Raw genomic sequence first — 15,202 nt, forward strand, 5'->3', positions numbered from 1 at the left:
CAGAATCCTTGAAAAGTGCCCTTGAAGAAGGACTGATGGGAAGGGATTACACCTGGCTCTGGTAAAAGCCCATCTTAGTTTTGGGTCGAATAGTACCTTTAGTATTGCTATATCAATTACTGATTTGAAAAAGAAAACCTCAATCCCCTCCCCCCCCCCCCACAGCATGGGGCAGGGTGGCCACTGTGGGGATGGGGACAAGGAAAATGGCACCAATATGGGCAGAATCAGATAATTCAGTCTTTCCCACCTATATGGCAATCACCCAATCTTTGATATGCTCGTTCCTAAAACACCGCAGCAAACCAGCCTTGGGGAAGGCTGCGGGAAAGTGCTGGGGGAGAACTCACTTCCCAACAGCACCCATCCCAGGGAAAAGAAGACATCAGTCCCTTGACTTTTAGAAAGGTTTAAATCCTCCTAAGGAGGTTGTACCCCCCGCCCCATGATCTTACGAAAACCCAGGTGATATCCTGTAACTCACCTGTACTCTCTGTGACTGCTGTCATCTTGATAGCAGTCAGCCGCACAATCACACCCAAGGGGGTAGCCCTCCCCGTAGGCGGGATACTCCATTGCGTATTCCTCTCCGTCCACCATGTGATGGTTTTCTATCACTCTGTCCAAGGCGAGAGAGAGAGAGAAAAAGAAGCAACATGTAGAGATGTTTCCTTTCACTTTTGCAGACATATCCATCTTCCTGTACTCTGGCAATGTACGTTGGGGACGTTTATCAGCAAAAGTGGTTACATAGATCTAAACCCTTGGTCTGCACAGTATGTAAGTATGTACTTTTCTAGGCAAGGATGAATTCCGTTCTGCGTTTAAATGCATGGCGCAAAAGACAGCTGTGCACCACACAGTCTGTGGTGTTTAGCAAACTGTCATCCTCACCCTAGGTAGGCCTAGGTAGGCCTAGGTAGTGCCTAGCATTCCCCAATGAGCAAATCTGGACATTTTTCAGAGTCACCCAATGGACACATGGGTGACTGAGACTCCACATGGCTTAGTGGTTACAGTGTCAGATTAAACCCTACAACACCCGAACTCAAAACTCCACTTGAGCACAAAGCTGACTGCATATTCTTAGGCTAGCAACACACTCCCTCCCTCCCTTTTCAATTTAGCTTTCCTTGCAGGGTTGTTGTGAGGTTGAAACTGGGGAGAAGGAGAAAATCATGCATGCTGTCAAATGGATGGATTAAACCTAAAGGTATAAAACCTGGATTCTCCTAATCATCTATGACCGGCATTACGTTATGAAGTCTGCTACAGATGTTTTTACGGGCTCCGAATCAGCGTGGAGACTGAGAACCAAATGATATGTCAGCTCAGATGGACCTAGAGAAGATCACTGTGACGGCCGCAGAAACCTGAGACTTACATGAGTGGTGGTGGTTGGGTAATTATACAGACAAATCAAGAAATGCTTTCAAAAACCAACCTGCCCTCTTTGTTTGGCATTCCCTCCAAAGATGTCAAAACGCGGGAGGGGCGCAGCAAGCGGAGGCAGGGTCTCTGGCAGACATACAGCCCGACAGGCATTCATCTCCAACCTCTCAGGGAGTTTAACCCAATTCCAAGTTGAGTGAACAATTGACTGCTCTAAGGGAAACTGAACCCCAGGATATTTTGGCTCAGAAAATACTACAGAACCATCCGTGGGCTGCCAAAGCAGGAAAAGGAGCGTGGAAAAGAAAGAGTGTGGGGTGGGAGGGGGAGGGGGGGTTATTCAAGGCTTTCATTGCTGCATAGCTACCCATGCTGGAATGCAGAATATCGATGCACAGCAACGTGATCGGTGCACGCACATTTAAATGGCTGAGTTGCCGCACATAACATACAGGAAAAGAGATCCAATTCTTCTCTTTAGTTGTGGGAAGACAGGAAGCCGCTATGCAGCTTTTGCAGCCAGCGTGGTGCAGTGGTTAAGAGCAGGTGCACTCTAACTCTAAATTTATTTTATTAGATTGATATCCCGTCCTTTCCTGCCTATGGGGGTAGAGCTCAGTGAGGAACTGAACTCTGTACGTCCACTGTAATTCCAGCAGATCCCCAAGCCATACCTGAAGGTTGGAAACCTAAGCTACCCCCCCCCCCCCCCATAGAATGAACAGCCTGCATGAATCTACACAATAAGAAGGCAGGTCCCAAACCACAAACCCCCTTTTTATTACAAAGTGGCTTTGCTAAATTGAAGATAAGTATTGTGATACCACCAACCAATTATGGTGGAATACTTTACCCACTCACGCACTGCTTAGGGGAGGTAACCCTACAGTTTATCCGGGATGGGATATTTTTCTGGTCCCCATTATGAAAACTGTTCCTCTCTACCCTCCGTACACACAAAACCAGCGTGGTGTAGTGGTTAAGAGCAGATGCACTCTAATCTGGGGAACTGGGTTTTTATTCCCCGCCCTGCCACTTGAGCTGTGGAGGCTTATCTGATGAACCAGATTAGTTGTGCCAGCTGGGTGACCTTGGGCTAGTCACAGTTCTTTGGAGCTCTCTCAGCCCCACCTACCTCATAGGGTGTTTGTAGTGGAGGGAGGGAAAGGAGATTGTAAGCCCCTTTGAGTCTCCTTGAGGAGAGAAAGCAGGGATATAAATCCAAACTCTTCTTCTTCTTCTTGGCAGAAAGGAGGCTAAAAGACTAGCCGAAAGCTAAGCAGGTTTGGCTCTGGTTAGTATTTGGATGGGAGACCATCAAGGAAAACAAGGTTCTTGTGCAGAGGAAGGCTAGTTTCTTGCCTTGAAAACCCTACTGGTTTGCCACCGGTCGGCTGCAACTTGACAGCACTCTACACACACATACTGGGGAGAAACCTGGCCATGCAAATGCATGTGCGATGTTCGCAATGAATGTGCTGATGTCGTACAGATTCGTACTAAGGTATCTGGACCCGAAAATCCAAGAGAAACCATGGGGTCAACTCGTGGTTAAAACAGAGCAGTGAAAAGTGTTTCATCCCCCCAAAGAAGATTTGGTGATGTCATGAAAGATATAAATGTTCTGGAACATCTCCAAGTTACAGCCGCATAAACCTTCCTATTTTGGGCCCTCGTTCCTGGCAAAGCACTGTCCTGCTTTCGTCCTTGGTGATGAACAGGAAAGATGCCCTTTTAAAAATAACAGTGAAGGGGCTTTGAATGATCCTCCTCTGATCTTCAGCTCCGTCCTCAAGACAGAAGGGTGTAGTGGTTAGAGTGTCAGTCTAGGCCCATGGTGGCGAACCTTTGGCACTCCAGATGTTATGGACTACAATTCCCATCAGCCTCTTCCAGCATGGCCAATTGGCCATGCTGGAAGGGGCTGATGGGAATTGTAGTCCATAACATCTGGAGTGCCAAAGGTTCGCCACCACTGGTCTAGGCTCTGGGAGACCTGACTGAAAATATTTACCCAGTTATGAAGTTTCTCAGATGACCTGAGGCAAGTTAGGTTGCCGGTTCTAGGTTGGGAAATACCTGGAGATTTATGGGGCTTGGGGAAGGAGGGATTCCCATGAGGTAGGATGTCATAGAGTCCACCTTCCAGAGTGGCCATTTTTTTCTCCAGGTGAGTTGATCTCTGCCGCCTGGTAATTGATTGTAATCTCAGGAGTTCTCCAGCTGCTACCTGTAGCCTGGCAACCTTGGACAAGTAACATTCTCCAAATCTAACTTTGCTCTATGGCAGAGGTGGCCAACCTATGGTGCTCCAGATGTTCATGGACTACAGTTCCCATCAGCCCCCCTGGCTATGCTGGCAGGGGCTGATGGGAATTGTAGTCCATGACCATCTGGAGCACCATAGGTTGTCCACCTCCACTCTATGGGCCTGTTGTGAGAAGACTACAGGAAAGGCAGGATAATGTGCCTCTGCCCTGAGCTTATTGGAGGAAAAAAGGATGCAAACAAAATGCAATAATAATAGAAGTGGAAGGCCAAACTCCGGGTGAGACTGGAATTGTGGGACTGAAATTACAGAGGCATAGCTGGGCCCTAAGAAGCGATTGAGTGTTTGTGGGACCCGTCTGCATTAACACTCCAGTATTGGGGAAAGAGGGGTTCCTCCACATCAATGCCATTTGGTCTGTGATCCCACTCTGCCCCTCCCCACATTTATCCAAACAAGTGTTTTCTCCTTCAAGCCCGATCTCATGTCACCGTGAGACTCACATTTGCCTTCCGTGTTGGTCCTCGCGGGTGAGAACGCCTTCCTTTTCCATCAGCATCTGCCGGAAAGTTCCCACTTTCTGCCGGATCTCCTCTTCAGGATATCTGTCAGGCCAAAGCAGAGGGAGATAGAGTGGCTATAGATCACAAATATAGTTGAGGATAGCGACAGAGTTGAAATGTCTAGCTGGCTGGGCTCCCATTTTCCATCTTTAAATCACTGGGGGCCCGGCTGATGTATTAGCCTACCCTGATTTTTAGTGTCATCTTTATATGAATTTTATAACTGTACCTCGTTATTTGTATGCACTGTACAGTGGAACCTTGGTTTTTGTGGTTAATTTGTCCGGGGGACCTCGGCGAAAACCGAAACCAACAAAAACCGAGGCTCCCATTGGCAAGCAATGGAGCAGCAGAGGGGTTGCCGGTTTTCGCCGCAAATTTAGCGCGAAAACTGGCGATCGGCGAAAACCGAAATGCGCGCTGGTGAAAACTGACGAAAACTGAAGCACCCGACGAAAACCAAAGCAAAATTTTCTCCCAAAGAATCGGCAAAACCCAAAACTGAAGAACTCCGAAGGCGATGAAAACCGAGGTCCCCCTGTATTTTATCTACATTGTTAGCCGCTCTGAGCCCGTTTCACTAGGAAGAACAAGATATTAAATGTATTATTGTTGTTGCTGCTGCTGCTGTTGTTGTTATTATTATAATTAGGAAAAAGGGATAGGAGTTATTAGGAGTTTCTCAACTGATCAATGATCATTTACCGGTATTATTATTGTTGTTGTTGTTGTTGTTGTTGTTGTTTTCTATCCATGCTCAGACGTGACCACGTGCTCTTTTCTTGGCTAACAGAACTTAACAGAAAGCCAAGTTGGGGCAGGGGGATGATTCATCTCCCTGTAGGACAGCAATCCATCTCTTTTAGATATGGAGATAGCCTAGGCTAAGAATAACAGGGACAGAGAAAGTCAGTCTTCAGCTGCAGAGGTTTGAAATGCAAATGGTCCAGTGCTATTTTCCCATGAGAATGCAGAAGGCAGTGAATTCACCATGGGTGGTGGGGGGAGGGTGATGAGAGAGAAATCAAACCCCTAACCACGAAAGAGGGGGCTTTTGCCTTCATAGTAGATGCCTTCAGACTCACAGCTATCTCATGCCTTAGCTCTGTCACAGCCACCTCACATCTTAGCTCAAGCTTGGAGGAGGAGGAGGAGGAGGAGGAGGAGGATGAAGAAGAAGATTTTAGATTTACATCCCACTTTTCTCTCCTGTAAAGAGACTCAAGTTCACACCGTCACAGTACAGAGTCCCAGGCCTCAAAATATACAGCTTGAGTTCTTGGCCAATTCCTCCTTCCAATCACCCAAGAGAAGAAGAGGAGGAGGAGGAAGAGAAGGAGAAGAAGAAGAGGAGGAAAAGGAATTTGTGTTTCCGCACTCCTACATTCCTGCTGGGTGACCTTGGGTTAGTCACAGTTCTCTCTGAACTCTCTCAGCCCCACCTACCTCACCAGGTGTCTGTTGTGGGAAGAGAGAGGGAAAGGAGCTTGTAGGCTACTTTGAGTCTCCTTACAGGAGAGAAAGGTGGGGAATAAATCCAAACTCTTCTTCGTCTTCTTACCTGGATCTGGTAACCCTTTCTCCCATCCTACATCAGTGGTGGGAGGGGGAGTGGAGGGGGGGGAACCTGGCAAACCCCAGAGGGAAGAGGATCCTGCTACAGGTTGAACAGCCACAAAATTGATAGCCATGGAGTTGGAGTCATGCCAGAGGAAATATAGCCCAAGGTGGCGACATCTTCCTGCCAGGGTGATGCTTTTTATCCCTTGCGTTTGCCCTGGTTGACAAAAGGTCTGCTTTGTTTTCCTTCCCCGGTTGACTGAAGAGGCTCGGCCTTGTATTTATTGGGTGATTCGCCCGGCTTTCAGCAGCTTTCATGGCTCATTAACCCTGAGTTACAGCCTCCCAACCCGAGCCTGGACAGCCGCTTCTACTTGCACTGGGCTCTCTCTGGGTCCCCTGAGAGAGCAGCAGGCGGGTCGATATCGCCATGATTTACAGCGTCAATGAAATATTCAGGGCAGGAAGGGGAGGGGGCTCTTGCTTTCCCCCTGGTTTTCTTTGTGCTGTAGGAGCTAAAAGAGTTCTCCATGGGGCTTGGAGTTGCCAACCCACAGGTGGGCCCTGGAGCTGGCCCAGAATGATGACTCGTAAACTCTGCTTCCAAAACATCAGGAAGCCAAAGGGCGTGGCCTAATATGACCCTGAGTGGGAATACGTGTTCTCCAGCGTGGAGGTCTTGAGATCAGCTACGGGTGCTGAAGGACAAGCATTGATGGCAGTAGCAAAAACTGCAGGAAGAAGAAGAAGAAGAAGAAGAAGAAGAAGAAGAAGAAGAAGAAGAAGAAGAAGAAGAAGAAGAAGAAGAAGAAGAAGAAGAAGAAGAATTGAATTTATATCCCCCCTTTCTCTCCTGTAAAGAGACTCAAAGGGGCTTACAATCTCCTTTCGTTCCCCCCCCCCACAACAAACACCCTGTGAGGTGGGTGGGGCTGAGAGAGCTCTGAAGAACTGTGACTAGCCCAAGGTCACCCAGCTGGCATGTGTTGGAACGCACAAGCTAATCTGGTTCCCCAGATAAGCCTTTACAGCTCGAGTGGCAAACCCGGTTCTCCAGATTAGAGTGCACCTGTTCTTAACCACTACATCACGCTGGCAATAGCAGAAGCCCAATGGTCCAACCCTTGGACTAATTTTGAGACTTTCTGCAGCCTGCTACAGAGGTCCACGTTGCACGTTCCTATTCCCATTGGTTCCTATTGGAGGCACCTGGGCCCAAGAACATGCAGTGTCCTGTAGCTCTCACTGTTGTTTTTAGTAATGGATTATTCCAGGTCTTCTAATTGATCGTACGCTGGAATTTGCATCGCCTTTACTTTAACGTACATTGTTGGAAACCATCTCAAAAGCAGCGATGAGGTATAAATATTTTAAGTGATGGGGTATAAATATTTCAAATCAATCAATCGCAAAGTCCTGGGTAACTCCACCCCAGGTTGAAGTCCTAGCTTCTGCTGAGTCTGGATTTACGACCTGGAAACTCTTTCCCGTAATATGGATTCCCAAGCACCAGAGAGGTATCTGCAAAGCGTTTGGTTCCCCTTGAGCTCCACTCCAAGCCAGAGCACTGCATACCACTGAATAAACCTGCCACATACCTATGCGCAGTGCATGTCAACTTTCAAATGTCTGAAACCAAAATCACTAAGCATTCCCTATGATTTCTAGGCCCTTGGCAAATCCCTGGGATTGAGCCCTACACATTGGAGTCCTAGTAATGAAGATATAAATAATTCTCATTCATCTGACTTCAAAGGATGTGAGACATCACGCATGGGCGTGCAGCCATGACTCAGAGAGACAGATGAGGCCTCATAAACATGTAAAGGGGGGTGTTGTTAGAGCTGACAAGAAAGTTCACACTGTCACAGTACAGAGACCCAGGCCTCAAAATATACAGCTTGAGTTCTTGGCCTGTTCCCCCTAAGTCCTTCCAATCACCCAAGAGAGGAGGAGGAGGAGGAGGAGGAGGAGGAGGAGAGAAGAAGAAGAAGAAGAAGAAGAAGAAGAAGAAGAAGAAGAAGAAGAAGAAGAAGAAGAAGAAGAAGAAGAAGAAGAAGAAGAAGAAGAAGAACAGGAGGAGGAGGAGGAGGAGGAGGAGGAGGAGGAGGAGTTTGGATTTATACAGCACCTTTCTCTCCTATAAAGAGACTCAAAGTGGTCTACAAGCTCCTTTCCCTTCCTCTCCCTACAACAGATACCTTGTAAGGTAGGTGGGGCTGAGAGAGTTCTGAAGAACTGTGACTAGCCCAAGGTCACCCAACAGGAATGTAGGAGTGCGGAAACACATCTGGTTCACCAGATAAGCCTCAGCCTCTCAGGTGGAGGAGTGGGGAATCAAACTCAGTTCTTCAGATTCAAATCCACCTGCTCTTGACCACTACACCAGGCTGGCTCTCAGCTGTCATGCCTAGTGGTTACACAGTGTCAGCACCAATATAATTTGTTGCACTCTCCCAGCCTTGACCAACCCCTCCATCCCTGAACTCCCCATGGAGTTTGGGGCAGGGTGCACAGGTGAACGCTTGAACCAGGAAAGAAGCAGGTGGCCCAGCTTGAGCGGCACACCTTGCCCCTGAACTGCACGTGGAGTTCGGAGGTGGGGGCAGAGGTTGATGGTGGAGGCCGGTCTTCTGCGGAGGGTGGCCCTCTGGGCTGCCTTCTGCCCCCTCTCGAGCAAAAGCCCCGGCTTGCCCTGCCCTGGATACAACTTTGTTTAGAGGGTCCCACTTATTTGGGAACGGGGGGTAGACAAGCAATATTCTCGATCAGAAAAACGGGCGATTTTGGTGCTGTTATCAAGATGGAGATGGAAGCCTTCCGGGAGCGGCTGCAATCAGCTCCGCTTGGCATCCAAGCCCTGCTGAATTTTTCATGCTCCCCGGACGTGCTTCTGCTGTTAAATAATAAAACAGTCTACCTGGCGAGTCAGAGTTCAGGTAGAAAGCAGCAAGTGCCAACTTCCTCCCTCCTGCTGAGCTGTGCACTCAGCCTCACACGCTGTTGCCATCTTCCGCACTGTTCCCTTCCCAAACAACTGGTCCATTCACCTGCATATATATTTCTGCTCTGCTATAGAAAGCAGAGCGGCCAGCTAGCATCTGGGAGACCCAGGTGCAAAACCCCACTTGGCCATGGAAGCTTGCCCAGTGAATGAGAAGAAGAAGAATTTGGATCCCTATCCTGCCTTTTTCTCTCGTAAGAAGTCTCAAGGAAGCTTACAAATTTCTTTCCCTTCCTCTCCCCACAACAGACACCTTGTGTGGCAGGTGGGGCTGAGAGAATTCTGAGAGAACTGTGGATGGCTCAAAGTCCCCCAGCAGGAGCAGGGAACCCAATCTGGTTCTCCAGATAAAGACGACGATGCTCAAGTGGAAGAGTGGGGAATCCAACCTAGTTCTCCAGGCTAGAGTCCTCCACTCCTAACCACTATACCACGCTGACTTTCACAGGGTGGCTGGTAGGATAAAATCGGGGAGAGGAGACCACATCCGCCATTTTGAATCCCCATGGGGAGAAAGGTAAATCTAATTACAGTTCTGCAGGGCCTTTAAGACAGAGCTGTTCCACCGGGCCTTTGGTTGAAAGCAGCAACGGTGGCCTTTTCCAGAACCCGCTCATTGGGAAGACATGAGTTAGGTTGGCGCTAGGACCTAAACAGAGCATTATGAAACAAAGACAGCCCAGCATGTGGAGAATGAAGTTACAATTTTGATATTTTTTTTGTTTCTTTTGGTGAGACAGAGTAGAGCAACATGAAACCCAGTCTGTGGCTTGGCAGCGTTTTGGGACGGCTGTCATATTAAAGGCAGATTGGCAAGGCAGGCGGCGGCAGAGAGGGAAAGATGGGAAGGCAGAGAAGAGAGAGAAAGCACGGAAAGGCACGGAATCATTAAATTGTTGCCTTTTGAAGTACACATCAAAATGCATCAGCTGAAAGGGGAGGAGAGGGGAAGGGAAGAGAAGAGAAGAGAAGAGGAAATAAAAGAAGACACCAGCTAGAAAAGGAATATATGCCCAGGAATTCCCGAGCTGAGCAGTTTTTGAGGACATGGGAGGTACCATGATTTTTCCCCTTCATATTGGTGGCTCACATCAGGATAGAGGCGTAGCAAGGGGGGAAAGCGCCTGGTGCACCGGTGCATCCTCCGCCCTCATCCCGCCCCAGAATGCCCCGTGCTGCCCCGCCCCAGAACGCTCCCACCATGCCCCCACCACAACCCCATGGGCCGCGTGCCCAGTACGTCATGCACCCCCTATCCCCTTGGAGCTACGCCTCTGCATCAGGATGACCAAAGTTCAGATCTTGCCACCAACTCACCCAGTGCCCTGGAACAAGTCACATTCTCTAACCATAACTCTACTCCTCTCCATATCTGTGTCATGCTGCTTCATTTAAGGGCAACAGATGCTTTCACATCTGGGTGTTTTGGCTTCTAATCACGTTGCATCCCAGGGTTAGTAGGATCCAGTAGCATTGGCAGCTGTTCTTTTACATTTGTGTTGCGCTCATTGTGGCAGATGATTGAATTGGGGAGGCTTGCGAAATTCTGATCTGTAAAATTGTTCTTCAGATTCCCGGATTCTAAATTATCAGGTCTTTTGTTCTAAAGGAGCAGCAGTGGCGTAGGAGGTTAAGAGCTCGTGTATCTAATCTGGAGGAACTGGGTTTGATTCCCCGCTCTGCCGCCTGAGCTGTGGAGGCTTATCTGGGGAATTCAGATTAGCCTGTGCACTCCCACACATGCCAGCTGGGTGACCTTGGGCTAGTCACAGCTTCTTGGAGCTCTCTCAGTCCCACCTACCTCACAGGGTATTTGTTGTGAGGGGGAAGGGCAAGGAGATTGTAAGCCCCCTTGAGTCTCCTGCAGGAGAGAAAGGGGGGATGTAAATCCAAACTCTTCTTCTTCTTCTAAAGCCAGCCTGGTGTGGTGATTAAGAGCAGGTGGACTCTAATCTGGAGGATCGGGGTTAATTCCCCTCTCCTCCACATGAGTGATGGACTCTTAACTGGAGAACAAGATTGTTCTTCCCCTCCTACATTTCTGTGTAGGTGACCTTGGGCTAGTCACAGTTCTTGGGAACTCTCTCAGCCCCACCTACCTCGCAAGGTGTCTGTTGTGGGGAGAGGAAGGGAAAGGAGCTTGTAAGCCACCTTGAGTCTCTTTACAGCAGTGGTTCTCAACCTTCCTAATGCCGCGACCCTTTAATACAGTTCCTCATGTTGTGGTGACCCCCAACCCTAACATTTATCCATTTTACAGATGGAGAACACTGCTGCAGAGAGGCGACCCCGGTGAAAGGGTCGTACGACCCCCCGAAGGGGTCCCAACCACAGGTTGAGAACCACTGCCTTACAGGAAAGAAAGGTGGGGTATATAAATCCAAATTTCCCCCTCATTCTCCTCCTCCTCTTCTAAAATCACATCTCCCCTCCCATTATTGAAACGCAAGTGTACACTGATAAAACACTTCAAAAAAGCAATCTTAATGCCATCCTATGCATCAAGATTCTTTCTGTGTGATGTGTTACTGATACACAGGAGTGCAGCTGTCAGTAAACTCCCACAAAAAAGAACTGCGATGCAATCATTCACAGCAAAAAAAAAAAAAAGCTCGGGTGGGGGGGGTGGGGGTTGGTGCTTCATTTCATAAACACATATATGTACTTCACAAACATAGAGGTGCAAAATACACATTAACAACCAAATGTTGTGGCAAACCATGTGTGTTCATTTTTATGCGCAGGCTGCTGCAGCTTGCAGGTCCTTCTGGAATTAATTTTAGACATTCTCCTAGCTGGATCAAAAGGAAGGAGTAGAATTCAGAGCAAAGAGAACGGCAATGAAACAGTGATAGGAACCCCCCTCATTTCTAATTTGTAAGAGGAAGATGTGCATAGGTGCTCCTCTGCATTGGTAAAGCAACACACAAAAAGAATCGTGATAAGACTATACATATTATCATATTGGATTGCTTTCGTGCTACCTTTATATCAACGCTCGTGTGTGTTTTGGTAATACAGGGTGGGGAAAGATGCAAACAAATGGAAGAAACAGAATACTATGGCAAATTCCTCCGCATTGGTAAAGCATCACACAAAAGGAATCTTGATAAAACTATACATACTATAATATTGGATTGCTTCTGTGCTACCTTTGTATCAATGCTTGTGTGTGTTTTGGTAATGCAGGGTGGGGAAAGATGCAAACAAATGGAAGAAACCGAACGCTACGGCAAACTGCACATGCATCTACTTTGGGGAAATGACTAGGTAATTCAAAATTCCAAAATTTGGGGAGCAATTAGAATGAGGAGCATTTCCAGTCTATATTTCCCTAGATATAAACAGATAAAAGGATAAATGGTTTATTACAGTCGAAGACCAGCACGTAAGTCAATTCGCTGCTAGAAATGTTATTTTAAAAGTGGCACAAATTATATCACCCTAAGGAAAAGTGTTCGTGTAAAGCGCCGTCAAGTCACAGCTAACTTATGGTGATCCCAGCAAGCGGTTTTCAAGGCAAATGAGAAGCAGAGGTCGTTTGCCTTCCTCTGGGTTTGATTCCCAGCTCTGCTGCCTGAGCTGTGGAGGCTTATCTGGGGAATTCAGATTAGCCTGTACACTCCCACACACGCCAGCTGGGTGACCTGGGGCTAGTCACAGCTTCTCGGAGCTCTCTCAGCCCCACCTACCTCACAGGGTGTTTGTTGTGAGGGGGGAAGGGCAAGGAGATTGTAAGCCCCTTTGAGTCTCCTGCAGGAGAGAAAGGGGGGATATAAATCCAAACTCTTCTTCTTCTTCCTCTGCACAGCCTTCTTTGCTGGTTTCCTTTCCAAGTACCGACCTTGCTTAACTTCCATGGCTGGGCTATAGCTGCTGTACAATAAGCAAATACCATCCATCAAATTAAAACAGGACTGCAACAGACTCTAGCAGCTGCACAAAATCTGGTTGCTTTAAAGCATGGTCCAAGGGCTTCCTGTCCCTAAAGCCCCTGGCCCAGGCCAGATAGCAGGAGGTTTTTTTAAAATCAGCATTTGACACCCCTAGGCAAATCTCCACTCAGTGGTCCGTGCTGCTGCTGCTGGTCTCCCTGGCTCCACATAAAAGGGTTTTTGGAAATAACAGCATTAATTGACATTTCCAAAGCCAAGGAGCCGGTCTGCATTTCAAGCCCTTTTCCTGGGCTTAATTAAGGCCACGGAGCTTCTGGGCCACACCTCACTCGTGTGTCAAAACTGATCACGTGACAACAGCCCAGGGAGAGAACATGCGGAGCCTTTCAAAGATCAGATGGTATTTTCGCAAACATGATATCCTTACAGGGTTATTTCTAAAAGGACAATCTCCATTACATCACGCTAGAAAGCCGCAGTGGTGTAGTGTTCAAAGCGGTCGATTCTAATCTGAAGGACTGGGCTTGACTCCCCATTCCGCCACTTGAGCGGCGGACTCTTGTCTGGTGAACCGGATTTGTTTCCGCACTGCTACATTCCTGCTGGTCCAATCGCAGTTCTCTCCGAACGCTCTCAGCCCCACCTACCCCACAAGGGGTCTGTTGTGCGGAGAGGAAGGGAAGGAGTTGGAAGCCAAAGACTCCTTAAAGGTAGACAAAAGCAGGGTATAAACCCAAACTCTTTCTCTTGAACTGTAGGGGAAGGCTCAGGTCCCTTCCACACATGCAGAATAATGCACTTTCAATCCACTTTCAATGCACTTTGCATCTGTGTGGAATAGCCAAATCCACTTGCAAACAATTGTGAAAAAGGATTGAAAGTGCGTTATTCTGCATGTGCGGAAGGGGCCTTCGCATGCAGAAGGTCACATGCAGAACCCCGATATCGGCAGTTAAGGATCAGATAGGAGGTGACGTGGGACCCCGGAGAGCCACTGTCAAACTGGAATTGCCTTAGATCACAGAAACAAGATCCATACAATATCTTTAATTGGCCCAACCAAATTAGCACCACACTCTGTGCCAGCTTTTGAGCTCATCAGCACTCTCTATCAGACTTGATGTTACAAGGTTTTAAAAAGATAGAAGGATGGAAAGTAGATCTCTTAGGCTATGATAGAAAGGTCTGATCTTGATGAGATTCCAGCAGTCTGGAAGCGGAACTTTATTGCTTTGGTGTAGGGTGACAGCATATTCTCTGGAAACCCCTATTCTGTCAACACTCAAATTGCTACCTTCTTGTTGAGAGCTTTGATAAAAACTGTCTCCAGTCCTAGGAGGAGGGGGAAGAATTGCCTGGTAAACAGAGGCATAGCTCCAAGGGGACGGGAGGAGGTGCATGACGCACCGGGCGCGTCCCTGTAGGGGGGCGTTCCGGGGGCATGGTGTGGTGTTCCGGGGCAGGGCTGGGGCAGAAGGCACTTTCCGCCCTTGCTACACCTCTGCTGGTAAAGACAAACATTTGTGGTTGGGTTGTGTGGGTGTGTGTCTGTGTCTGTATTATTTATTTATTCCATTTATAACCCGCCCTACACCGAAGTCCCAGGGTGGCTTACATAATGGGGTTAAAAGCCCCGTTAAAACATACAATCCTAAAAACATAAAACATCAACATTAAAAACAACCATAGACGTCAGAGAGTTGGGACAAACAGGAAGCAACAGATGCTCTTTCTTCTCATTAGCTTCCCCCTCCCCCATTTGTGCAGATGGAGTTTTAGTAAAAGAGAAAAGGCCCTGAATCATTAAAAAAAAACCTAGAAAATTGCTTCATGAGCTGCTCAGACCTCTTTCCTTCTTCGTCAGTTAAGTGGACACACGCTGTGGGGTTCTGCATCTGTGACTGACTTTGTACAGACACTAGACTTCATGTGCCGACGAATCAATGCATTCCGTGCAAGCAAAGAAGTTCACCGGTCTGAATCTAAAGGATTACGCGGAAGTGCACTGTTCCTTCACTACATCCCAGGCGAATAGGTACTGTGCATTAATTTCTATCTAATGCATGAGCTAGTTCAGCTGCCTCTTCCCCGCTATCCCAAGAGCCAACGTCAGCAGTTCGGAGGGCTCACAACTAGTTACCATTTTAGAGACCCTTCTGAAATTCTCCTCCTCTGATTTTCTCTCTGTGTTTCGAATCGTCTTGGTCTCCAAACAGGAAACACGCAAGATTCTCCACCACTACATTCTTCCCAGAACACTGAGCCAAGTTTTGCTGCGTAGGCACAGTCTGCCGCAGCTTCCAGCCCTTTTGCTGGGCTTAATTATGCTCTTAATTAAGACCAATAGGTAGATGCTTCTTTGTTTTGATTTTAATTTCTGCTTTTCCAGGATTCGTTGGCTGCTGTCAGAATCTGCACGAACGACAACTTGAGTGCGAAAGAAAAAGTTGATTGTGCAGAAGATTCTCCTTTGTGCTGGATCCGGGCATGATCAAGGAATCATCATCCCAGAACTATG

The 15,202-nt window shown here is 47.8% G+C and overlaps 1 protein-coding gene across 1 annotated transcript in view; it reads right to left on the reverse strand.

The window, feature by feature from the left end:
- Positions 1-15,202, reverse strand: part of SRRM3 (serine/arginine repetitive matrix 3) — a 112,122-nt gene that overhangs the window by 34,398 nt on the left and 62,522 nt on the right. Inside the window, exons 4-5 of the mRNA XM_048518826.1 lie at positions 4,165-4,266; positions 485-619 (exon numbers count right to left, since the gene is read on the reverse strand). Of these exons, the coding sequence (XP_048374783.1) occupies positions 485-619; positions 4,165-4,266 (237 nt within the window). The remainder of the gene's footprint in view (positions 1-484; positions 620-4,164; positions 4,267-15,202) is intronic.

The sequence above is a fragment of the Sphaerodactylus townsendi genome, linkage group LG16 (assembly GCF_021028975.2).
Source record: "Sphaerodactylus townsendi isolate TG3544 linkage group LG16, MPM_Stown_v2.3, whole genome shotgun sequence".
NCBI classification, from domain to species: Eukaryota; Metazoa; Chordata; class Lepidosauria; order Squamata; family Sphaerodactylidae; genus Sphaerodactylus; species Sphaerodactylus townsendi.